Source organism: Carassius gibelio, chromosome A2 (genome assembly GCF_023724105.1).
Source record: "Carassius gibelio isolate Cgi1373 ecotype wild population from Czech Republic chromosome A2, carGib1.2-hapl.c, whole genome shotgun sequence".
NCBI classification, from domain to species: domain Eukaryota; kingdom Metazoa; phylum Chordata; class Actinopteri; order Cypriniformes; family Cyprinidae; genus Carassius; species Carassius gibelio.
The window spans coordinates 4,531,037-4,556,819 of NC_068372.1; the positions used below are offsets into that span (position 1 = coordinate 4,531,037).

Consider the following 25,783-nt stretch of genomic DNA (forward strand, 5'->3'; position numbering starts at 1 on the left):
GAACTTAGATGAATGTATGAATTGAATAGTGATTGTGTGACCTATATCAGGGAATAACCAGTGATACCCTTGGTAGTAATATCAAATGATAGCCTATAGCGATGTCATCAGGATACACATACACCTGGTAGGCAGTGGCCCACTTTACCGTGACCACGATGTGGTCACCCAGAATTTATAGTTTACCCACCTCTTTTTTTTTACCACTACACCTCTGCATATGGATATGAGGAAATTGTGATGTTTATTAGACTTGCTGAGTACTAGTTTTTCCTGGTTTCTTGTACGTCAGGTATAAGCCCATGTTTACTCTGTGGCTTTTGTTACTTGTTCTTTGCAATACTTGTTGAACAACTGGCTACTACAATATATTACACAACAAACTGAATAGAGTATATATGAAATTTTTTCTGACATTCCTTCAACTTTAATGAATTCACCTCTACCGATCCAATCAGCAGCTACCGATTTCAAGTCATTGCACATGCCTATGAGGAATGCACATGATTTTCATACTTGAGCCTGAAAGCACATTACAAGCAGCTCTTGAGATAATGTTTGGATGTTTCTCAGGTGAGCAAAACGCGCAGTCAACCCTCCCTGGAGGAGGTTAACTGTAGAAAGCAGGTTGCTATGGCAATCCTCGCTGCTAGAGAGATGCCAAAAATAAAAAGCTGAAAATTCTAGGTTAGTGCACTGACTGAACTGACATTACTATGCTTGTTATTTTATAAAGACATTTTAGTGGCTGTATAATAGCTTCCAAGTATTTTACCTGACTTGCAACCATCTTATTTGACAAGAATGGTGAAAATGGTTATGTAGAAAAGTATTATTACTGCTTTCCTCTACAAGTTGCATGAGTTGAGGTATCATTCATGTCTGTTGCACAGCCGGTGCAGATGACTTACTGTAATGCAAAATTTTAAAGCTTTTGTTCAAATGACGAAATGTGATCAACAGTAAAAGTGATGGTTAAGTGGTAAAAAAAAAAAAAAATTATCAGATCTTGTTGTGTTGGCTAGTTGGTGATTTTATTAGAATCCAGAATTTTGTTGTTGTTGTTTTTCCACCACACATAAAAATGTAAGGCAGAGTTACCTTTTTGTTTTTTTTTTTTTTTTTTTTGCACTTCATTGTAATGTGAATGCATTTTAAAAATAGACTTCAGTACAAACTGTTTAGAAGAATCATATTAGGTCACCACCTCATTACAGCAAGTGGGAGAAAAAAGAAAACAAAAAGCTCTTAAACTTTTATTTTGCATTTATGGCTCAAATTTTTACTTCATTTAAGTTTGCTAACCTGCATATTTTTAACCTTTCATCAATCATTTGGGGAGATAAAAAAAATCATAGTGCATAAATTTTCCTATTATAAAATAGGATATTTAAATAAATGTAGAACATGTCACTTACCATGTGAGAAGCACATTTCTGTGTTCATATAAGATTACAAAAATACCTCCTCCACTCTGAATAAATTGTCATCTAAACACAAGGTTTATTTTTTATTTATTTTTTACCGAGGAGTCATGCAAAATTATTTAGTAACTATTATCATATTTTTTTCTTACTTTATTTTCTTTAAATTCTGTAAAGTGCTAGAGAAAATGAATAAGGACATATCACATGAGAATTGAAAAAAAAAAAAAAAAAATATTGTTCTATATAAAGTACTGGGCATATGTATACATTAAATATATATATATATATATATATATATATATATATATATATATATATATATATATATATATATATAGACACACACACACAAACACACACACACACACATGTCACTTTATTAGGTACACCATGCTAGTACCGGGCTCGAACCCCGTTTGCCTTCTAAACTGCCTTAGTTTTTTATAGTATAGGTTCAACAAGGTGTTGGAAACATTCCTCAGAGATTTTGGTCCATATTGACATGATAACATCACTCAGTTGCTGCAGATTTGTCGGCTGCACATCCATGATGTGAATCTCCCGTTCCACCACATCCCAAAGCTGCTCTGTTGGATTGAGATCTGGTCACTGTGGAGGCCGTTTGAGTAAAGTGAACTCAAAGTCATGTTCAAGAAACCAGTCTGAGATGATTTGAGCTTTGTGACATGGTGCATTATCCTGCTGGAAGTAGCCATCAGAAGAAGGGTACACTGTAGTCATAAAGGGATGGACATGGTCAGCAACAATACTCAGGTCGGCTGTGGCGTTTAAACGATGCTCAATTGGTACTAAGGGGCCCAAAGTGTCAAGAAAATATCCCCCACACCATTACACCTCCAGCAGCACTTGTCCTGTTATTGTCAGTGAAGTCCACTTCAACTGAATATACCGTGCTCAGGGAGTAGGGAGCAGTGGACACTGCGTAGGGACCCTGTCGAATGGAACGCACCTACAGACTCTCCATTAATGCAACACTGACTCATTTACATAAGTTAAACCTGATCGCCAGCTGGATCCCTAGTCATGCAAGTCATAGGTACTATGCATTTAAAAGTTCATACACTGATATATTAACATTTATGTATATACAGTTTATGTTTCTACAAAGGACAGGGGCGTTCATTTTGGCCGGTGGACAATATTTTGCAATGTGTGAATTTTACAGTATGTCAGTCTTGAAGAGGAGATTATTTGTTGTTTAGATGCAAACTTTTATTTTTATTTTTTTTCATTTTGTCACATGATGCAATATTTGCCTTGACCCCTGTGCCATTACTCCATTTGAGTATATGATCTTGGCCACCATCATAGCCAACTGCATCGTTTTATCCCTGGAACAGCATCTTCCTGGTGAGGACAAGACACCTATGTCCAAAATGCTGGTAAGCATTAAAAACATTATTAAATTCACATTTTACATAAACATAACTGAACCTTTCAAATCTCTTGCTATTACGAATGCTACATATGATCTAAATTATTGGATTCCCAGAGTATAAAATAAAATGCATACTGTTGCTCAGAAGCTAGTGGCAACCAACATCACTGGGAAATCACCTGCAAGAGAAAGAAGAAAAGGCCCACAAATCTGTGGCGACGGTTTTGCAATTTGCCTCCTCAATTTATAAACCCTACTCACAAATAATCAGCAATTCCCACTTTAATGCATGAAGATAATAAGATCAAACTCAGTATGCATCTTACTGATGCTACAAACTATGTACAGGCAAGCCGATGAGGCCAGAAACACTGAATGTGGCTCAAGGGACAAATACAGTGTTATAAAACACACACACACACACACAAACAAATTCAGAATACAGTTTATTAAAAAGATGTACTATGTAAAGGAAAGCAGACGTGGCCAGAATATGAATGCATCAGCAGCAAGGCGTATAATGAGTTTAAGTATCACTGCATTGAGCCACTTAAAGCGTTTTCTTTATAATAGTTTTCTATGGGAGACCTGACACATACAATAATGCAGTTTATGTAATTTTATCTGATGATAGTGTTTTTTTATCATTGTGTTATGATTGACTAAATGTTCCTATTGGAAGAAAACATGTGTTAGCGTTTTAAATAATTTTTTGATTTACAATGTATGATTTTGAGCATGAAATTAACCATTTTGCCAATTGTGTGTTTTAGGTGTGTTGATGCATTAAGAGTTTAGGAAACTTGTTAAATGTATTGTATTGTATTGTAAATATGTATTTTTTTATTTTTTTTGCTGCAGAAATTCAGTACAAAAAAATGAATGACCATCTCAGAGTAGCTTTATAAAATGTACAGTTTATGTAAAAAAAAAACGTCACAGAATTGCTGCAGTAAAGACTTTATTTGCAACAGGATATTATAAAAGGAGCGAAAACAAAAATACAAGAAAAAAATGCAATATAGCTGTCATTTATTTATAATTTATGTCATTATTTAAAAATACTAAAATTTACAGAACAGAAAAAGCCACAGTAGAATAAAAAGTAAATAAATAAACTTGATCTAATCTGCCCAAACTTCTACATTTAGGAATTAGGAAACTTGTTCAAGTTATTGAAAAAAAAACTGTCATAGGGATTGTAAAAACTGCAAAATTTTGGCACAGATTTGTGGGTCTTTTTTTCTTCTTCAGGTGACATTCCGGGCTCTGTAAATTTGAAGTAATTATAAAACCAAAACTAGAATGAGCATTTCTAAATTCATTATTATATTCTCTATCAACTGTTTGTTTAATCATTTGATCTTGTTCTTTATCATTGGGTCGATTAGGAGAAGACCGAGCCTTATTTCATTGGGATCTTCTGTTTTGAGGCTGGTATCAAGCTGGTTGCGCTTGGTTTTGTTTTTCATAAGGGTTCCTATCTCAGAAACGGCTGGAATGTAATGGACTTCATTGTTGTACTAAGTGGGTAAGTGACATTTATATTTTCTTACTCCACACTCATTTTTGATACGTCAATGCTAAGAATAGTTTGAGATTACAGGCATGTGCTTCACTTCAAAACATGGCTATGGCAGGCATGGCCCGTATTTTGTACCTGCTCCTCCATTTCTGCTTGCACAATCATAAATTTCCTTATCACTTCTCCATTGGATTTGATTCTGCTGACCTTAAATCACTCACTTCTGATTGAGAGAGTGTCTATTCATATTTACCTTTCCTGGCAGTTCTGTATCCCAAAATGCAGCTATTTGTATGCGGTATTAGGTGTGTGTGTGTGTGTGTTAAGTTTTCCTAAAAAACCCAAGCATTCCCATAGATATGGAAGCTTGTTTCCACATTTGAAACGTTTATTTTATTTTTTATTTAAATTCTCGCAATTCTGACTTTTTTGCAATTCTGACGGAGAATTGTGAGAAAATATTCAGTGTTGTGGGATACAAACTAACAACTATTAGAACAGAAGTTAAAATTGTGAGTTTATATCTCATCATTCTGAGAAAAACATCAGAATTGTGAGAAAAAATAGTCAGAATTTTGAGATAAAATGTTGCAATTATCCTTTTTTTTTATCCAGTGGGTGAAAAAGACTTCCACACTGGTCTATAGAATGATGCATTAATGTAGGAAAAAAAATTAAAATAAAAAATAAGCTGCAAAATGGGTTCCAAGTAATCAGTGGCTTAAGGCTTTCCATTTAAACCATTTTCACGGGTTTTGTCAGTAGTGGGCATTTATGCAACCTAAGCAATGACATGCATCTGAGGAAGTTAATGAGGAAAGGGACTAGAATGCAGATTATCTGCTCTACAGATGAGATGTATATCTTGGCTACAGGACGGTGTGTTTGAGTAGGCTGTAAACAGCAGAGGCAGGGTTCCTCGTCAAGGAACTGTTTTCATCCCCATTTACCTCAGTTTCAGATTTCCTTCCAAGTTCTCAGATGAAAGGTAAAATCTGCAGTGAGAAACCAGGAGATCAGTAGATGCAGGGATGCCTAAAACTCAGTAGTTTAGAAAAGTGTTTGTCTGATGAGAATGTGAAATCAACTACACATTACAGTACATCTGCTAAGTGATGGAAACAGATCGCAAGTGAGACAAAACATGACTCTCTTTAGAAAACAAACAACACTGTGTGAACCATACATTTTCTTCTGTCTTATAATAATGGACAATGCAACCCCTTTAACATAGCGCTCACAGGGATATCTTAGTGAACTTGTATTAAAACTGTAATTTAATGCCCAGCTAGGATTCTCAAAACATCTTCAGGCTATTACAAGTAGCTTCTAACTTGCCAGTTTAGGAGAAAAACAATAGATGTGTCAGTCCTAATTTTATGACTCCTACCTTTTTGCTTTAAGAGTGTTTCTTGAAGTTTTTCAGTGCTAAAGTCAGCCTCTAAATATGTGAAGAGTTAGGGCTAGTCAAGAATACTCCTAAATCAATACGACCAAATCACAATCCATCCAATGGCTGTTTCCGGTGTCCTGACATTTTATCCTAAGCTCAGATTTTCCTACCAGGGTTTACTGCACATGCACACATCAATATTGCATCCTTGGTCTCATACTAAAAAACAATATTTAACGTATCTGCATTACTGTAAGGGTAGGTTTAGGCTTAGGATAGGTGTAGACTTTAATAAAACACAATATAATAAGTGAAAGAAAACTTTTTATTGTTGGTTTCCTGTAGCTCTATCCCTTCTAGCTTCAACAGTGAATATGACACATAATTACTGTATTTGCATTACTGTAGGGGTAGGTTTAGGGTTGTGGTAGGTGTAGATGTTAATAAACCATAATTTTATCTGCAACATTTTTTGTTGTCGAATTGTACTACCCACTGTTTTAATAGGCAACCTGTCCTCCAACCAATACGCCTTATAGGTCGTTTGTCCAAATCCCTGAAATACGACCCATCAGAGCGTATCCTATAATTGCGCCCCTATCGGCAAAAGGTCGTTTTCATATTAATGTTTTTTACTCTTTTATTTGCACTCTGGTTTGCGTTTCGTGTAGCTCAGTTGGTAGATTATTGCGTTATACCTTGATATGTAATCATGCTATCATGGGTTCGATCCCAGGGAATGGATGTGCACGTAAATTGTACTGTTTATGCTCAAAAAATCATAATTTAGCAAGATTTCTGTGAGGGTTAGGTTTAGGGGTGGGGTTAGGTGTGGTCATTCGAACGAATAAGTCACCTAGTAAAATATGTATGAATTACTGTAAGATTGGTGTCAAAAGTCCACACATTGCATTTAATTAAATGTGAGTTTTGACTGGTAATGACGTTATACGTCATTTCATGACAACAGACGCAACGCGATACTGTCATTATTTTTACGCCTGCTAGAGGCCGCTTAACTTTAAAACGTAAATATAGGTCGTAATAAGGTGCTTGCACAAATGACCTATATGGACAAATCGACAGAACACCTGCCATCAGCCACAGTACGTAAACCTTTTTAACAATAGTTTCATGTACTTTTCATGTACAAGTTTGGTAAGAAGTAAAAATTGTTTTTGAGATGCAGATATGGAAGAGGCTAACAATTAACTTAACATATACTTGCTTAATTAGTGACAGCTACATTTAAAAACTTTATTTGAATATGGCAACATGATACCTGGCTCTACAATATCCCTGACTGAATGACTGATAGAAACCCATCCCCTATCAGCCAGAACCTTTTCTACTACTTAGTGCACTGCTATATATATATATATAATTTATTTTGTTTAATTTTTTTGTAAATGCATTCCAAATTTATGGCATGAGTCAATGAGGTCCGTAAAGGCTGGAGAAAGCAAGAAGCAGTTGCTCATTTTGTTTTATTTCACTGGCAGTTGTTTCCAGAAACAATTTTCGAGCCGTAAAGACCATGTGACTGATCACATTATAGTTGCATCAACACCTTGCAAAGAAAACACTTTTTGAAATGTGAAACATAAGCCTATTTCACGCTAAGAGCTCACCAAAAAAACGGTGAAGCATCCATTAAAATATAATGAAATGTTTGGTATTTTGTCTACTTTTGAATGGCTGTGAATGGAGAAAGATGCTTCTCTGCACACATAACAGCCTGTGCTAGCCAGCCAAACCCTGACCCCCTGTTGTCAATGTAATGTGGGTGTCTACAGCAAGAAATTATTTTGCACCCTAGCTTTTATCCATTCAATAGATTAAATTATGACAAATTATGCCTTTTTTCACATTTTAATAGATGTTGTTAAAAGGTGGGAAACGATCTGACATTGATTTTAACACACATCACATCAATGAAAGGTATAATTTCTAAAAGGTTGCATAGACATTTTTAAGTGCATCCATTGGGCGTCATTCATAAAACATGAGCAGAACATATTCCTCTGTAAACTGTTCATAAATTTACTCTTAAATTAATCGTAAAGTGCTTGTGTTTCATGAATGAGGCTGATGTTATGTTATATCTGATCTCATGTACTTGTTTTGCTTTGAATGGTCCACTTTAACAATGTCTTATTAAAAAGTAATAATAATTATGTTAGTACACAACGTTGTTATCCATTTTGTCTGTAAATGCCAGTTTTTCTTCTAAAAATCTCTCTTAGAATGGCTGCTAAAATTGAAAACGTTTATCCCTGCTACATACAGTATCTGACACACTTTTGGCTCCAACACACCTGACCTCTTTAAAAACAGCAAAAGTAAGTCAGACTTAAAAGAAAACTACATGTGTCATTCCACTCATCTGGGAACTGAAACAAGGCCAGTAGGCCATTGCTTGTGGCTTTCATTTCTTCTAAAATTAGTGATTAGCTGCAAGCGAATCTGTTGGGACAGAGCCAATTTGATATTTTTTCCTTCACAGGTCCTCTGGGACCATAAGGAGAAACTTTGCATTTGACATCATAAAACAAATATGAGTATGACAACGTTGAAGTGACAGCTCACACACAGCTCTCTCGCCTTATGTTTCCTTCAAGTAATGTTTGAGACTGTCAACATGCAGAGTACAGAGATGCAGTCTGAAATGTCTTTACCAATGTAAAAAATCATTGGATTAGCTGTCCCTGCTGAAGACCAGCTATTCTAGTTGACCAAGAAAGCAGTCCTGGTTAAGCTAGGTAAAAAGCCTGATAGGAACATCAGCATACTCAGGTCTTTTCAACAGGCTCATCAGAATACAAGCGGCAAAAAACATCCCAAAACCACTGACGGCGTGATCCTATAAAGACAATATTCGGACAATATATGAACAGTAACTATAGTTTAACTATAGTACATGTTTATTTAATGCGTTTATATATATATATATATATATATATATATATATATATATATATATATATATATATATATATATATATATATATATATATATATATATATATATATATATATATATATATAATACTCTACTATTCGTAAATGACATACAAATATGTGATGAAGGTTTTCTTGTCTAACTGTAATATACTTCATGGGGAGTTGTATGTAATCTTACAGTACAATTATTTTAAATGCCCTGCTTTCTGTGGAGAAAAAGAACCAGTCATCATATAATTTACAAAAAAAAAGGACATTTCCATTCCCAGAAATCTCTGTGAGAGCCCACATGAGATGAATTTTCATTGAAAAATGAGGTTTATTTCTTCTTCTATTTTCTTGTGTATTCTTTTCTTTTGTGTACATTAGCGTTTTCTGTTACATCTTGTGTTACTATATTAATGTTTATGAGTACATAGTGCATTAAAAAGTTAATAGTTTATAGTGTCTCATTTGAGACACAACTTACATATATATTTATATATTTTGTATATATTTGTCGTGTGAGTGCTTAGAAGTGATTGCAGCTTGTTGCTACAGTAAACTTCTGTCTTGTCGAATCTGATATCAAGCATAATTGATCATTTGAACTGATTTTAGAACTCATTGTTTTCTTTCATCGTGCGTCTCCTAGCAACAAATAACATGTTTCTGCACGAGTTTGTTGTATTCAGAATGACTTGAAAGTCTGCTAGCTCTTTAGTGTATGATGATTAATTTTCTCTATAACAATTTACAAATATGCAAGTGCATGACACCTAAATTCGATTTAAAATGAGTTATCTGTAAGCAACATGCAGTTTTATGATTCAGCCACAGATAGAGAGGCAAAAGTTGCGTAGAGCAGCAAACGATTACAGGTGCTTCTCAATGAATTAGAATGTCGTGAAAAAATCATTTTGTTTCAGTAATTCAATGTATTGTTGATGGAGTAGTGTATAAGACACATGCCTTTGGTGTGAGAGACCCGGGTTCGAATGCACTGTGAGACACCAATGTGTCCCTGAGCAAGACACTTAACCTCTAGTTGCTCAAGAGGAGTGCGACCTCTGACATATATAGCAATTGTAAGTCGCTTTGGATAAAAGCTTCAGCTAAATGAGTAATGTAATTTTAAGTCTTTGGTTCTTGTAATTGCGATGATTTGGCTCCTATTAAACAAAACAAAAAAAACAAAAAAAACATTGTTTCCCTATCTCAACAAATTAGAATATGGTTATATGCCAATCAACTCAAAACACCTGCAAAGGTTTCCTGGGCCTTCAAAACCGTCTCTGAGTTTGGTTCACTAGTCTACACAATCATGGGAAAGGCTGCTGATTTGACCAGAAGACAATCATTGAAACTCTTCACATGGAGGGTAAGCCACAAACATTCATTGCTAAAGAAGCTGGCTGTTCACAGAGTGCTGTATCCAAGCATGTTAACAGAAAGTTGAGTGGAAGGAAAAAGTGTGGAGAAAAAAAAAGATGCACAAACAAACAAGAGAACCAAGGAATTTGGATACAGTTGTCATATTGTTCTTGTTAATCCTCTCCTGAGGTGTCTTACCTGGGCTAAGGAGAAGAAGAACTGGACTGTTGCCCAGTGGCCCAAAGTCCTCTTTTCAGATGAGAGCAAGTTTTGTATTTCATTTGGAAGCCAAGGTCCTAGAGTCTGGAGGACGGGTGGAGAAGCCCATAGCCCAAGTTGCTTGAAGTCCGGTGTTAAGTTTCCACAGTCTGTGAAGATTTGGGGTGCAATGTCATCTGCTGGTGTTGGTAAATTGTGTTTTTGGAAAACCAAAATTGCTGCACCCGCTTACCAAGAAATCTTGGAGCACTTCATGCTTCCTTCTGCTGACCAGCATTTTGAAGATGCTGATTTAATTTTCCAGCAGGATTTGGCACCTGCCCACACTGCCAGAAGCACCAAAAGTTGGTTAAATGCCATGTTGTTGGTGTGCTTGACTGGCCAGCAAACTCACCAGATCTGAACCACATAGAGAATCTATGGGCTATTGTCAAGAAGAAGATGAGAAACAAGAGACCAAACAATGAAGATGATCAGAGGAGAAACCTGGGCTTCCAGACGACCTCAGCAGTGTCACAAACTGATCACCTCCATGCCATGCCGAACTGAGGCAGTAATTAAAGCAGAAGGAGCCCCTACCAAGTATTGAGTACATGTGCAGTAAATGAACATACTTTTCAGAAGGCCAATGATTCACTAAATTTTTTATTGGTCTTATGAAGTATTCTAATTTGTTGAGATAGCGAATTAGTGTTTTTTTTTTTTTTTTTTTTTTTTTTTTTATGTGAGCCAGAATCATCACAATTAAAAGAACCAAATACTTAAACTACTTCAGTCTGTGTGCATTGAATTTAATACAAGAGTTGCACAATTTCAGATGAATTACTGAAATGAACTTTTTCACGACATTCTAATTCATTGAGAAGCACCTATACATGCTATGAATTCAGCTTAAATGATTCACAGAAGTAGTCATTCAGATTTCCCATAGAATTCTGTGTGTCAAGTGTGAATATTTTACAGTTTATCAGGACTTTGACTGCATGGACAACAGGGCTCTACTTTAAAGCTGCATGAGTGTACAGTGTGCTCAGATGTTCAGAATGCAGCATAGCCTCGGCATGAAGCCTTTCTTCCATAGTGTGTGAAACATGAAGCATTTGCTGCAGATATGCCGATGATTCACCACTAAGTGTTGATAATGTTATTCCTCCATCTTCCTCCATCCCCCTCCCCGTTGACTGGCTCTCAGAGCTCATTTCAATGCTGTGTGTAGGTGTTCATGTGTGGGTGAGCCCATGTTCATTTCATGTTTGCATTTCAGCTTTTTCACTGACAGGTACAAAGAAATCAAATTGTGAAATAATTAATAGTGTTTGGTCATGTTACACCGATTGATCGAAATGTGTGAAATGAAACAAAGGTACAAACGTAATTGATTATTATGACTTACACGAAACAAAATCAGTTCAGTTTGAAAAAAAAAATCCTTTGTGTTCAAGACTCTACAGTAAATACATAAAACATTGTTAAGCCTACGAGAAACACACGTTCTATTAGATGAAGATTTTTATTAAACAGACTTTCTTATGCTTTAAATGCAGATCATTTAGTTCTTTGTCCATTGACTGATCAGCAAGCATTACATAAGTTTCTTTGAATCACAGACAGAAAAAAGCTCCCGTAAGAAAAGTGTATGTTTATATAAAGGCATAATGAAGCAGGCACCTCTCTGTTCTTGTATCCGATATGAAGGATTTGTTAATGCAAATCATGATGTACAATAGTACGGACGTGCTTCAGCTCTGGAAGCTACAGAAAGATTCACAACCTTGAATTTTCGCACCATTTACACCCCCGAGCAATGCTTTCATCCACTCACCCACTCACTCGCTCCACGGCTCACTGTCTTCTGACACTCGCTTTTTCCTTTTTCCTCTTCCATACTGTAATTAATATTCTCTTATTCAAATTGATCCCTGAGTTCATGACTTTGGGTTCCTCCTGAACATTAGCAATGTTGCTAACAGATACTGCTGTCTAATGTATTTGTCACTGTATCTTTGTCTTTGGGAAGAGCGCACACTGTAACAGCTCTCACTAATGCTAACAGCACATGCCAAAGTGCCCACGTCCCATTTCTTTTGTGAGGTTGTTCACATGACCTTTTAAATGCAGCACATGCATTATCTGACCTGCATGCCCCTGATATATTATCATTGCATCAACTGATTTCAATTTTTATTTATTTTTTATGTAATAATGCAGTGTTTATTATAAATTATTTATCTGTGTGCATCATAATTTTTTTCAAATGCATGTGCTCTCATAAATCTCTTCTCTTTTCTGATGAAGTGTGACAATAAGCTCAAATGAGATTCAGCAATGACAATGATTCAGTGGTCCAATCAATTCCAGATGGACCAAATCAAGTCCTTGCCATTTCTCATTCAAGATGCTTCTCTTGGATATACCTCACAATAGGGAAGAAAAGACAAAAACTTCTGCACACTTTCATTTTTAATATTATTATTGTACGTTTCCTGAGGTGAACTAACAACCTTTTATTTATTTATTTTTATCACAAACAGTCCTGATTTAGATATAAACGTTTTTTTTTTTTCTCTCTCTGATTTGACTGCTGCTGGAAAGGGTGTGTCTGCTGTGAGACTTCAGTGTAAACACCCACTGCTGTGATTGGCTAACATCTTTGCATATGCAATAAGCATTACAGCTGGAACTCTTGCATTTTTACTATTACCAGCCGCCAAGATGAACTAATGGTGAAAAGTGTTGATTGTAGTATTATATTTAGGCCTACTGCCGTCGCATTAAGGGTTGCGGAGCTGTAACACAGTCATGTCTACTGAGCACACAATGCGGTCTCACCAATGCTTTCAATGAACTGCAATATCACGCATACTTTCATCATGAGTCTCACAGTGAAAACATGATGTAAATCAGAGAGACGTTCAGCAGTGGAAAGTGTGTCATTGATTGTAATGGGAGTTTTGGTGAAAATACAGACATCAAATCACTGATAGGCTCATTCTGTTACAGCGATTCTAAAAAGAATGATCTTTGATCACTTTCGATATAGAAGTAATATAAATAAATAATGTAATCTACAAATATAATATGTGACTCTGGAGCACAAAACCAGTCATATGTCACTGGGGTATATTTGTAGCAATTGCCAAAAATACATTGTATGTATAAAAATTGTAAAAAAAAAAAAACATAAATAAAAAAAAAAAAAAAAAAAAAATATATATATATATATATATATATATATATATATATATATATATATATATATATATATATATATTAGGATATTCATGTCCCATGAAGATATTTTGCTAATTTCCTCCCATAAATATATCAAAAATATATTTACAAAAATATTATCATGAGTAATATGCATTACTAAGAACTTCATTTGGACAACTTTAAAGGCAATTTTCTCATTTTTTTATTATTTTTCTGAACCCTCAGATTCAAGATTTTCAAATAGTTGTATCTCAGCCAAATATTGTCCTCCTAACAAGCCATAGGCTACATCAAAAAAAAAAAAAAAAAAAAAAAAAAAAAAAAAAAAAAAAATCAAGTTTCAGATGATGTATAAATCTCACTTTCAAAAAAAAACAAAAAAAAAAAAACAACCTTATGACGTCATGGTTTTGTGGTCCATGGTTACAAATAATAATTTAATCCTAACACTTAAGAATATGTAAGGTTGATGAGTTTGTTAAAGGGGGGGGGTGAAATGCTCATTTTCACTCAATATCCTGTTAATCTTGAGTACCTATAGAGTAGTACTGCATCCTTCATAACTCCAAAAAGTCTTTAGTTTTATTATATTCATAAGAGAAAGATAGTCTGTACCGATTTTTCCCGGAAAAACACGAGCGCCTAGAGGCGTGACATGTGGGCGGAGCTAAAGAATCACGAGCGCGAGTAGGCTTTTGTGTTGAGAGCGTTTGGAAGCTGTGACACAGATCCAGAGGCTGAAATTTAACAAGAGCAGCATCAGCAAAGGCGTCTCTATGTGGTATGTACTGAAACTGTATATATTTGCTTAGCGGTTTTGGAAAATGACTAAGTTCCACTTTATGTCGTCTTTTTATTTATTTATTTTTTTTTTAAGCTGTACATGTGTAAAGTGCAGTTTGATGACAACATCGCATGTTGTTTACTTGATGTGCTTACGCGCCGATAGCTAAGTTAATAACACAGAGATATTTGAAGCAGTTTTACTCACAGCCTGTGGTTCCAACACACGATCGTGACCCTTTTTCGTTGGGATTGCATTATCCTTAAGAAATACAAACGATACGCAAATCCGGCGTCAAACTGGGCCTTGTTTGTAAAACAAGCATCTTCGAAATGCAGGGAACAAACACAAACACTTGCACAACTCCGTTGATGCTCTGTAAAAATAAACTCCATCCACTGGTCCCTTAATGCTGTTTTTTTTTTTTTTTTTTGGTAATCTGTGCAGGGTTGTCTTGCCCTGGCAACCAAAAACACACTCCTTCTGTGACATTTCTCGACGCTCTGGCTCTGATCAGTGAAGTCTGTTGTGCTCTCAGTGCTCTGCTATACGGGAGCGCGCGCTCTTCCTGCAGAAGTGCCTCAGGACCCATATAAGGAAATTCCGCTCCATCTAACGTCACACAGAGCCATACTCGAAAAAAACTTTCCGAAACTTGTGACAAACCGGAAGGAGTATTTTTGGAACAAAAAAACTCCTTCAAACGTACAAATTAATTTTTGAAACTTTGTCCATGTTTAGCATGGGAATCCAACTCTTTAACAGTGTAAAAAACTCAGTATGTATTAAATAGCATTTCACCCCCCCCCCCCCCCCCCTTTAAGTGTTTTTATATCACATTTTTGTTGAATTGCACCTTATGATAGACAGAAACAGCAAAACATGTTTACCTACGATATATTCAGGAATAATTTTATATTTTTATGCTAAAGCATGCCGTTTTGAAAAATGTTACATGTAAAATAAAATATGTTTGTGTCATAAAGAAAACGATCTGTGTGGTGTTAAAAAAGAAAATAATAAAATCAGATCTGTGCCACAATGAAATGGATAGTTCCCCTGAATATGAAAATGTTTAACACAAAAGATATTTTGAAGAATGTCGGTAACTAAACGGCTGGCTTCCATTTTATAGAATAAACAACATTACCAACATTCTTCAAAATATCTTCTCTTGTGCTCGGTGGAAGAAAGAAACTCTTACAGGTTCGGAAAAACATGAAGGTGAGAAAATGATGACAGAATTTCCATTTTTGGGTGAACTTTCTCTTCAACAGTTGTGTGGACAAAGCCTTATTTCTGGTTTCCTCTGTGTGTTTGTTTTTTTCCTGCAGGATTCTGGCCACTGCTGGCTCTCATATGAATATCCCGGTGGACCTGAGGACCCTGAGAGCTGTGCGTGTGCTCAGACCCCTCAAACTAGTCTCCGGTATTCCTAGTAAGTAACTCATTCCATACATTATTCATCCAAAACAACATGGATCAAAATCAATGTCATCTCGTCACATATGAAACACAATTTTTGGTGTTAAACAGCTTTTTGGCAAGAAGTACTTTGCACTAATCCAGATGAATTCCTCCAGGTTTACAGATAGTTCTGAAGTCCATTATTAAGGCGATGGTGCCGCTGCTGCAGATCGGTCTTCTGCTGTTCTTTGCCATCCTGATGTTCGCTATCATCGGTCTGGAGTTCTACAGTGGGAAATTACATCACACTTGCCTGCCCTCTCCAGATATACTGGGTATGGAGAAACCTTTTAGCCTCTAACTGAAATGAAACATGAATCTGGACATTTCTAAAGCAATGTACTGTAGTTGTATGCATGGGGTATGCAATTTGAAATCTGTCATTTTTGAGTCCTGCTGCCAATCACCTGAGCCTAAATGCCATGGGACTTTCTGACTCAAACGCCACTGGAAATTCTGATTATGAAGAATGTGATTGGCTGGAGGCACCACAGCTCTTCAATCTTTTATTGTACACTCCCAAAAAGAACCAGTGTATTAGTTACAACATCAACTTTTATTAGTAATCCTATTTCATCAGAATACAGATATATTTTTGAATGGCCATCAATGGAGAAAGATTGGCAGCGTGCACCATGCACATCGTTTCCACTGACTGAGGTGAAATCTAAGGCTGGGTTCTACTACGGCTGCATCGAAGGCTGTCTCAGGTTGAAGGATGCTTGGAAGGCAGCCTTCTTTTTTTGCGGCCTTCATTCAGCATATTTTGATCATTCATCAAGTGTATCCTCCTCTGTGTCCTACGGTCACCCACAATCCTCTATACACAATTATCAAAAATAATTTACAGAGAAAATGAGTCGGCACTGAGCTTATCCAATTTCATTATGAAATTCAAAACAAAAAGGCATATGCTTGCTTTTGTTTTGTTGTAGGTTAATCACGGAAAGCACTGGGAAACCACTGACGGTTGTTATTCATTGTATTGCATTGTACTGTAATTTCCCCAAATTAATTTTTAAAAGTAATTTAATGCCGTGACATTGCCCAGGGCTGAGTTTCCCAAAAGCTTTGTAAGCCTAAGAAGTTTGTAAAAACGATCGTACGACTGATCTTAATATTATGATCTGTTTCCCAAAATCTTCGTAACTTAAGTAGCACTTGAAAATCATCTTAGATCTACGGGTACTCCGGAGTAATCGCTAAGCCCTCAGTGCATCGTAAGAAGAAAAATGTATGCGGTCAACTGCAGGACAATCAGCAGAGGTGAAATCTAATAGTCATAGTCTTCTGATCTGAGTGAAGTGGCACATCGAGTGAAGTGGGAGAGGACGCAGGCGTTTGTTTGTTCGCCGCTTCTCCACCTCTGCCCTAGTATTTATTTGTTTTATTTGCTTTATTTTAAAAAAACTTGTTTTATTAGTTTTAAAATCGCAGTTTTAAAATTATTTTGCGAGTATATCACTTAGCTTAGCGAAGCTACAACTGCTAAGATTGTTACGGTGCTTGGCTGACTGGTCAACATTTGGATGGATTTATGTCTGATTTGGCTGTGGATTGTATCACCTTGTCTGCTGACCAAACTGTGACAACGAGCATCGGCTGAATGATCACTGTTAATGTTGGGCAAATTCTAATGGCGTCCAGCATTATCGTCAAATATTCCATCTCGCAGCTGCTGAGTTACAACCAGTGGTTACCTCCACCCTGCATTCCTGTCATAAAACAGCTCGGACTTCTCCGTCGACCCCGGTATGTCCATAGAAGTTCCCGCAATAAGTTTGTTTACCACCAGCATAATGCTGCTTCAATTCCTTCCATCTGGTCAACGACTGCACGTGTCGCACCTGTGGGACGTCATCAGAGCTCTGGCGTTATTGGACATTGTAGCAACCACCCGCCTCTTTTTCCTCTGAGAGCCGCTAGTGCTGGGCGAAATAGAAATCATGGAGTGGATTACAGTGTATTGCGGAGCTTACAGAGACTTGGACCAAAAGATCTGTCTTCCGCCACTATGGAATTATTTAATACACAATCTCTTACAAATAAATCTCTTCTAATCTACGATCATATATTGGATAAAAAGCTGGATTTTATGTGCCTGGTCGAAACTTGGCACAAACCAGGGGATTATTCAGTGCTTAATGAAGCCTGCCCCCAGGGCTACTGCTACCTGGAAAAAGCCCGCAGGTCTGGTCGAGGGGGTGGTTTGGCCGTCATCCATCGGGCTGAATTGAAACTTTCTCCCCTGCCACTGCCTGACTTTATTTCCATGGAATGCTTAGCCTTTAAATGCAAACCTCCTCATTCAATGACAGTGTTGCTCATATACCGTCCCCCCAAATCACACTCTTTATTTCTTACGGAAATACATGACTTACTTACATCACTTTGTTCAGTGTCATCCAACATTGTTATTATTGGTGATGTAAATATTCATGTGGATAACCCCTCTTGCCAGCTGTCAAGAGAGTTTTTGAGTCTGCTTGATTGTCTGGGTCTCCAGCAGCATGTGAAAGCCCCAACACACACTAGGGGGCACACTTTAGATCTCGTTATTACTGACTCTGTCCCTATTAAGAGTTTAGATGTTTATGATCTGGGTGTGTCTGATCACAAGGTGGTCTCTATGGCTTTCACATTTCAATTGCCTACCACAAGACTCAAGCGTCAAATGTCCTTCCGGAACTGGAAACACATTGACCAAAACTCTATGACTGCAGACCTCAAACAAATTTCTTGTCCAGCCATCTCAACTGTAGACGAACTGGTGGACCACTATAATGCATCTTTGAGCAGTGTTTTTGACCTCCACGCTCCTATTAAGACACGTGAAGTTACTTTTGTATGCTCTGCTCCCTGGTATACACGAGAACTACGTAGAATGAAAATGGCAGGCCGTGCCTTGGAGCGTCATTACAGGAAATCGGGACTCACTGTCCATAAGCTTGCATTTCGTGACCATCAAAGGACCTATTTTAAGTCCCTGAAAGACGCACGTTGTCAATTTTATTCAAATCAAATCAATAAAAATACAGGTAATTCTAAGCAGTTGTTTGCCACAATTAGCCATTTTTTGGAACCACAAAAGCCTTCTTCCACTGAAGTGACTAAGGAGCGCTGTAATAATTTTATTGACTTTTTTAGATCAAAAATCAGCAACATCCGCTCCTTAATGCCTGGATCATATCCCCCACCTTCACCTGCCTTAAATCCTTTAATTGGGAGTTTGCCATCTCTCCCATATTTTACTGAGTTCTCAAGCAGCCAGATTGATGAAATTCTGCGAGGAATGAAATCAACATCCTGCACATTGGACCCTATTCCGACAGTTCTGCTTAAGTCATATTTTCCTATTGTCAGTCCAATCATTACAAAGGTAGTTAATCTTTCATTACAAACTGGTCATGTTCCACCCTCTCTTAAAGCAGCTGTTATCCGCCCGGTCTTGAAGAAGCCCTCATTAGACCCAGAGGAGCTTGCAAGCTACAGACCTATCTCAAACCTGACTTTTTTGTCAAAGGTCCTGGAAAAAACAGTTGCTTCCCAACTTCAGAACCATCTTAGACGTAATAATCTGTTTGAGAAGTTCCAGTCCGGCTTTCGCTCAGCCCACAGCACGGAAACAGCACTGCTCAGGGTGACAAATGACCTACTGATGACAGCTGATGCAGGATCGCCATCACTGCTTATTCTGTTGGATTTGTCTGCGGCCTTCGACACAGTGGACCATACTATTCTCCTGGATCGACTCCATCATACAGTTGGACTCTCGGGGACTGCACTGCAGTGGTTCCAGTCCTACCTGTCTGGCAGAACTGAATGTGTTATGTTGGGAGGATGTAAGTCCAGGCTGTCCACCGTTACATGTGGTGTTCCGCAGGGGTCAGTTCTTGGTCCCATCCTTTTTACCATCTATATGTTACCTCTCGGGCACGTCATCAGCAGACATGGGCTGTCCTTCCATTGCTATGCTGATGACACGCAGCTTTATATCAAAACTGTCCCTAACCCCTCAGAAGCCATCTCTCACCTCACCGCATGCCTTGAGGAGATAAAGGCATGGATGAATGGAAATTTTTTACAGTTAAATAGTAGTAAAACTGAGGGACTCCTTGTTGGTACCCCCCATCAGATTCGTTCTTTTCCTATATCTCAGTTCCTCTTTGATGGCAAGATTATTACTCTCTCCTCCTCAGTCACAAATTTGGGGGTTCAGCTTGATGCACAGTTGACCTACAGCGGCCACATAAAACATCTGTGTAAGACATCATTTTATCAGCTACGAAAAATTTCCAAACTCCGCCCCCTGTTAACTCTTCCAGATGCAGAGAAACTTGTCCATGCCTTTATCTCCTCAAGGCTGGACTACTGTAATGGACTTTTTGTTGGGATTCCTGCTAAGGACATACAAAAGTTGCAGTACATCCAAAACAGCGCGGCTAGAATCCTAATGAAAGTAAGGAAATTTGAACATATCACCCCCATTCTGAAATCACTCCATTGGCTCCCTGTTTCTACCCGGATTGAATACAAAATCATTTTGTTAACTCACAAATGTATTTTCGGCCAGGCCCCATCATATCTCAAAGATTTGATCAATTTGCAACTTTCAAATCGTACCCTCAGATCATCAGGAAGCATGCTCCTTCAAGTTCCTTTCACCAAGCTTTGTACTATGGGGGGTCGAGCTTTTTGCTCTGCAGCCCCACAGCTTTGGAACCATCTTCCTGTCCAGTTGCGAGTCACACAGAGACTGGACACTTTTAAAGCAAACCTAAAGACTTTTTTATTTAGGAAAGCATATAATTGCTGAGCTGTCATGTTTTAGTAATCTGTGATGTTTTGATCTTGTTATTTTATTGTAGCACTTTGAGATTCCCCCAATGAAAAGTGCATTATAAATAAAATCTATTATTATTATTATTATTATTACACCTTTAACTTGATTCAAGAGCAATGTGATTATAATATAAGGATTTGATTGTGCTTTATTTTATACTCTACGATTTGTTTTCTTTTTTTTTTTTTCTTTTTTTTTCTTTTTTTACTAATTTATAAATGAAATAATTTAAAATGTATTTTCAAATAAAAAAAATGTAACGTAGGAAATGCTTCAAATAGTAGGGGGAAAAAAATATGTCAATGACTTGCTGAAGTGCACGAAGACCAGCCATGTATTGGACCCAGAAATAACGCCTCTCTCTCTCTCTCTCTCTCTCTCTCTCTATCCAAGTTGTCTGTCTGGAACGTATCATTAGGTTAACGTCAATAGATGATCGCGTAGCTACTACAATTAAGAGCCACTCTATAAGGTGTTGTTTCAGCACTTGACAAATGGACAGCGACTCCTAAGTAGCATTTAAAGCACAGCTACGTGCGATTGCTTTACGTACATTTTTTGGGAAAAGCAAATGAAACAATAATGAACCCACGTAAAATCACTCGTAGAAAATGTTCTTAAGTGCTAAGATCAATCGATATCAGGAATCATGGCCCAGATTTTTGTTTAGTTTTTTTCCCTAGGGAACATTCCAGTTTATGCTCTTGCAAACATTATGACAATGTTACTTTTAAAATCTTTTTAAATCTCTGAACATTCTGAAACAAGTAGTGACTTTAAAAAAAAAAGAAAAGAAAAAAGAAAAGAAAAAAAAACATTAGGTAAATGTCCAACTCAAACATTTTTAAAAAGTTACATGAACAACATAGAAATATTATTTATGTGCTAATATTCCCATTAGGTAATGAACATGTTATTTCTGAAAGTTCCTTGAATGTCCTTTTTTTTTATTCTTTTTTTTTTTTTTCTTGATTATACGAATTTTGAGGGAAAGTTCAAAATGAAATGTAAATGTTACTTTTGAATGTACTCTAAACATTATAAAAACAAGTAGTAAAATTCAACAAAATATTAGACTAACATAACTAAAAAGGTTCACAAAAAAACAATGAACAAAATATAAATAACATTTCCGCTAATGTCCAATTAAGTCTGAATTTCTGAATGTTCTCTAAATGTTAATTTTTAAGATGTTTTATTTATTTATTTTCCCTGATTATATGAATGTTATGGGAACATTCCATTTTATCCTTTTGCAAACATTAATGGAATGTTACTTTTGAATGTTCTCTGAACATGAAACACTTTGAAAGAATCTTGACAGAATGTTCTGAGAACGTTAGCTGCTGTCTGGGTCACTAAACCATTACACTGTGGTTTATCAAAATGATGGCAATCACAACGTTTTTTGATGGTCTTTTCAGTTGTTATATAAGTGTACTCACTGAATGCATCATTTAATATTGCTGTTCTTCAGAAAACGAGACGGTGGACTCTTCTGAGGTGGATTTTGCATGTGGAGTGAGGAAGTGTCCTGAGAAATACACCTGCAGTGGCAGCTGGATTGGGCCCAATGATGGCATCACTCAGTTTGACAACATCCTGTTTGCAGTGCTGACAGTATTTCAGTGCATCACTATGGAGGGATGGACGGCTGTCCTGTACAATGTGAGTTCCTACAGCAGTAGCGTTTCAAAAAAATCTGTTTTATAGTAGACCGACTAGATTTATATTTACTCATTGATACTCATCATTTGTGTTATGTTAATGTATTAGGCCATTCAGACCTAACATGTGAAGTCATTCACTAAACCTGCAGTGATTTCTGTATGAATATGACTTTTAGGATGTCTTGAAACACATACCTTTGCTTAAAGTGACTAGGCTGCTTCTTTGACTAATTAATAAAATATTTTACTCGCTTTAAGGGACAGTTCACCTAACAATGTCAATTCTGTCATGATTTACTCACCTCCAACCCTGTATGAGTTTCTTTATTCTTTTGAACTCAAAAGAAGATATTTTGAAGTATATGGGTAACCAAACAGTTTCTAGGCCCAATTGACTTCCATAGTATACTTTTTTTTTTCTCAATAATATGAAAATCATTGGCTATGGTCAACTGTTTGGTTACACACGTACTTTAAAATATCTTCTTTTGAGTTAAAAAAAGAAAGATATTCATACAGCTTTGGAACAGCTTCAGGGTGTGTAAATGATGGCACTATAATTAACAAACTATAATAACTATGATTAAAAAAACACAAACTATACAACACTGTACACCATAATGAACAAACATATACTATACCTTCCAGAAACTGTGTTTAACACAGCACCGAACTATAATTACCTTTAACTGATCATCTTCAACAAAAGCTTTACTTTATGCATTGATTACTGTTGTTTCTCCACAGACTAATGATGCTTTGGGGTCGACATGGAATTGGATATATTTCATTCCTCTCATCATTATCGGCTCGTTTTTTGTGCTCAACCTTGTTTTGGGTGTTCTTTCTGGGTAAGAATTTCACAAATATTTAACAAAAATTGGCTCTCAATATTTCTGGCTTGAAAAACCAAAGGAGCAATATTAATCATTTTAAAATGTTTTTTTTTTATTTTTTATAAAAAATAAGGACTGGAGTTTTCCGAGTATCAAGGGATCAAAAGTGACATAGAAGTGTTATTAAAATAGATCACATAACATCTGGAATCATAAAGTATTATTGAACAATCAAAATGATGTAAATTCATGAATCAGATCAGTCTGAGCAGTTAAGAAGCATTCATATCGATTTCTTATACTGGATCAACTGATTCTTTCTTGATTAATCAGCAACACTCTTTATTTTACGAGCAAACAAAAATGCATTAAGGAGAGTTATATTAGGATTTTTTATGAATAAAGACAAAAGTCTGTCTTATAGCATCTGAATCTTCTTATAAAGTGCAAAAGTCATATAAATATAGGTAATTTTTATTATCAGGATTTATGTAAGTCTTACAGTTTTTCTCAGTCACTATGATGCATTTCTCAAATCAGAAATGTAATTCTCAAAATTACAACCTCCACATCATCTAGTCATTTATACACATCATAATAGTTTCTCATTCTTTTGAACATGTTGCGATAGCTTTTGTACATTCATGTAATTGAAAACACACAGTTATCTGCGGTTTCCTACATTATCACTTGCTAATGTCATGTCGCTCAAAATGTACAGCATTTACAGTTTTTCTCAGTCGCTTTGGTGCATTTTTCAAAACAGAAATGAAACTCTCAAAACTACTTGCACAACCTCCACATCATTTAGTCATTTATACACATCATAAAACCAGTTTCTCATTCTTTTGAACAAGTTGCGATTGCTTTTGTACATTCATGCAATTGATTATGCACATTTATCTCCGGTTTCCTACATTATCAGTTGCTAATGTCATGTTGCTCAAAATGTATTGCATAGTTTTCTGTGCAACAGTCTTACCCTTCAAAACATCTAGTCTTTAGTTCATCGTATAAGTCATTAAATGCAAAATGGTTAATCTAGTTGTCATAAACTGCCAAGCACACTTTTTATTTTTATTTTTACACATTATTATTAGACTTTTGTCCATTAGGCATGAATTGTGCAAGTGAATCTTGACTAATGAAGAAAATGTAGATGATAAACCAATGATAAACCATTTCTCTGAAATAGCTCAAAGGTTCATCTCATGAATCTTCAGTAGGAAAGCTTACTGTAGACAGAGGACAACACAAAAGTTACAAATTCTGACAATTGACTTATTTTCATCTTTGTGTCCATATTTCTTTTTCCTTTTCTATATCACAATGACATTGTAAAGGTTGTTGTTGTTGTTTTTTTTTTTTTTTTTTTTTTTGGTCAGACTATGTAAAAGTGTAACTGGGAATTCTATCCAGTCTCTTTCAGTCAATATCCCACATACAGTAATGTGTAAATGTGTACGTTTGAAATGGATATATGGCATACATACAGTTTTTCTCAGTCACTTTGATGCATTTTTCAAAACAGAAATGAAATTTTCAAAACTACTTGTACAACCTCCACATCATCTAGTCATTAATACACATCATAAAACCAGTTTCTCATTCTTTTGAACAAGTTGCGATTGCTATTGTACATTCATGCAATTGATTACGCACATTTATCTGCGGTTTCCTACATTATCAGTTGCTAATGTCATGTTGCTCAAAATGTATTATACAGTTTTCTGTGCAATAGTCTTACCCCCCAAAACATCTAGTCTTTAGTTCATAGTATAAGTCATTAAATGCAAAATGGTTCATCTAGTTGTCATAAACTGCCAAGCACACTTTTTATTTGTATTTTTACACACTATTATTAGATGTTTTGTCAATTTGGCATGAATTGTGCAAGTGAATCTTTACTAATGAAGAGAATGTAGATGATAAACCAATGATAAACCATTTCTCTGAAATAGCTCAAAGGTTCATCTCATGAATCTTCAGTAGGAAAGCTTATACTGTATAGACAAAGGACAACACAAGAGTTACAAATTCTGAAAATGGAATTATTTTCATCTTTGTTCCCATATTTCCTTTTCTATATCACAATGGCATTGTAAAAGTATTTTTTATTTTTTTATTTTTTTGGTCAGACCACTAGTAAAAGTGTAACTGGGAATTCTATCCAGTCTCTTTCAATCAACATCCCACAAACAGTAATGTGTAAATGTGTAGTTTTGAAATGGATATATGGCATACATAAGCATATGGCATACTGTTCAATACAGTAGTTTACATCAGAACATACATCAGTTATGTTGACAACATGACTAAGCAATTTGACTGTCTTATCCGTAAACTATGACACAAGGACTTGTCATTCTGATGGCACTGACATGTTCATTGACACAGATATTTATTTTTGAGAGATGAACTAAGGATTTTGAGCAAGAGACTGGCTTTTGCAGGTCATCCATTGTGTTTTGATATTTGTACGAGTTGTTTTGAGAAATGCACTTACTGTTTTGCAAATCTCAAGAATGATTAGAGAAATGTACCAAAGCGACTGAGAAAAACTGTAAGCATATGGCATATTGTTCAATACAGAGGTTTACATCAGAACATCCCTCCAGAGTACACTGTTATATTGACAATATGACTAAGCAATTTGACTGTCTTATCCGTAAACTAAGACACAAGGACTT

The 25,783-nt window shown here is 36.2% G+C and overlaps 1 protein-coding gene across 2 annotated transcripts in view; it reads left to right on the forward strand.

Moving 5' to 3' along the window:
* The first annotated feature begins 2,729 nt into the window (after nt 1-2,729).
* LOC128024041 (voltage-dependent R-type calcium channel subunit alpha-1E-like) overlaps nt 2,730-25,783 on the forward strand; it is an 86,618-nt gene continuing 63,564 nt past the window's right edge. For both annotated transcript variants that reach the window (XM_052610689.1, XM_052610691.1), the window contains exons 1-6: nt 2,730-2,830; nt 4,218-4,357; nt 15,612-15,715; nt 15,861-16,019; nt 22,065-22,255; nt 23,005-23,108. In XM_052610689.1, coding sequence (XP_052466649.1) covers nt 2,738-2,830; nt 4,218-4,357; nt 15,612-15,715; nt 15,861-16,019; nt 22,065-22,255; nt 23,005-23,108 — 791 coding nt within the window. In that variant the 5' untranslated portion in view covers nt 2,730-2,737. The remainder of the gene's footprint in view (nt 2,831-4,217; nt 4,358-15,611; nt 15,716-15,860; nt 16,020-22,064; nt 22,256-23,004; nt 23,109-25,783) is intronic.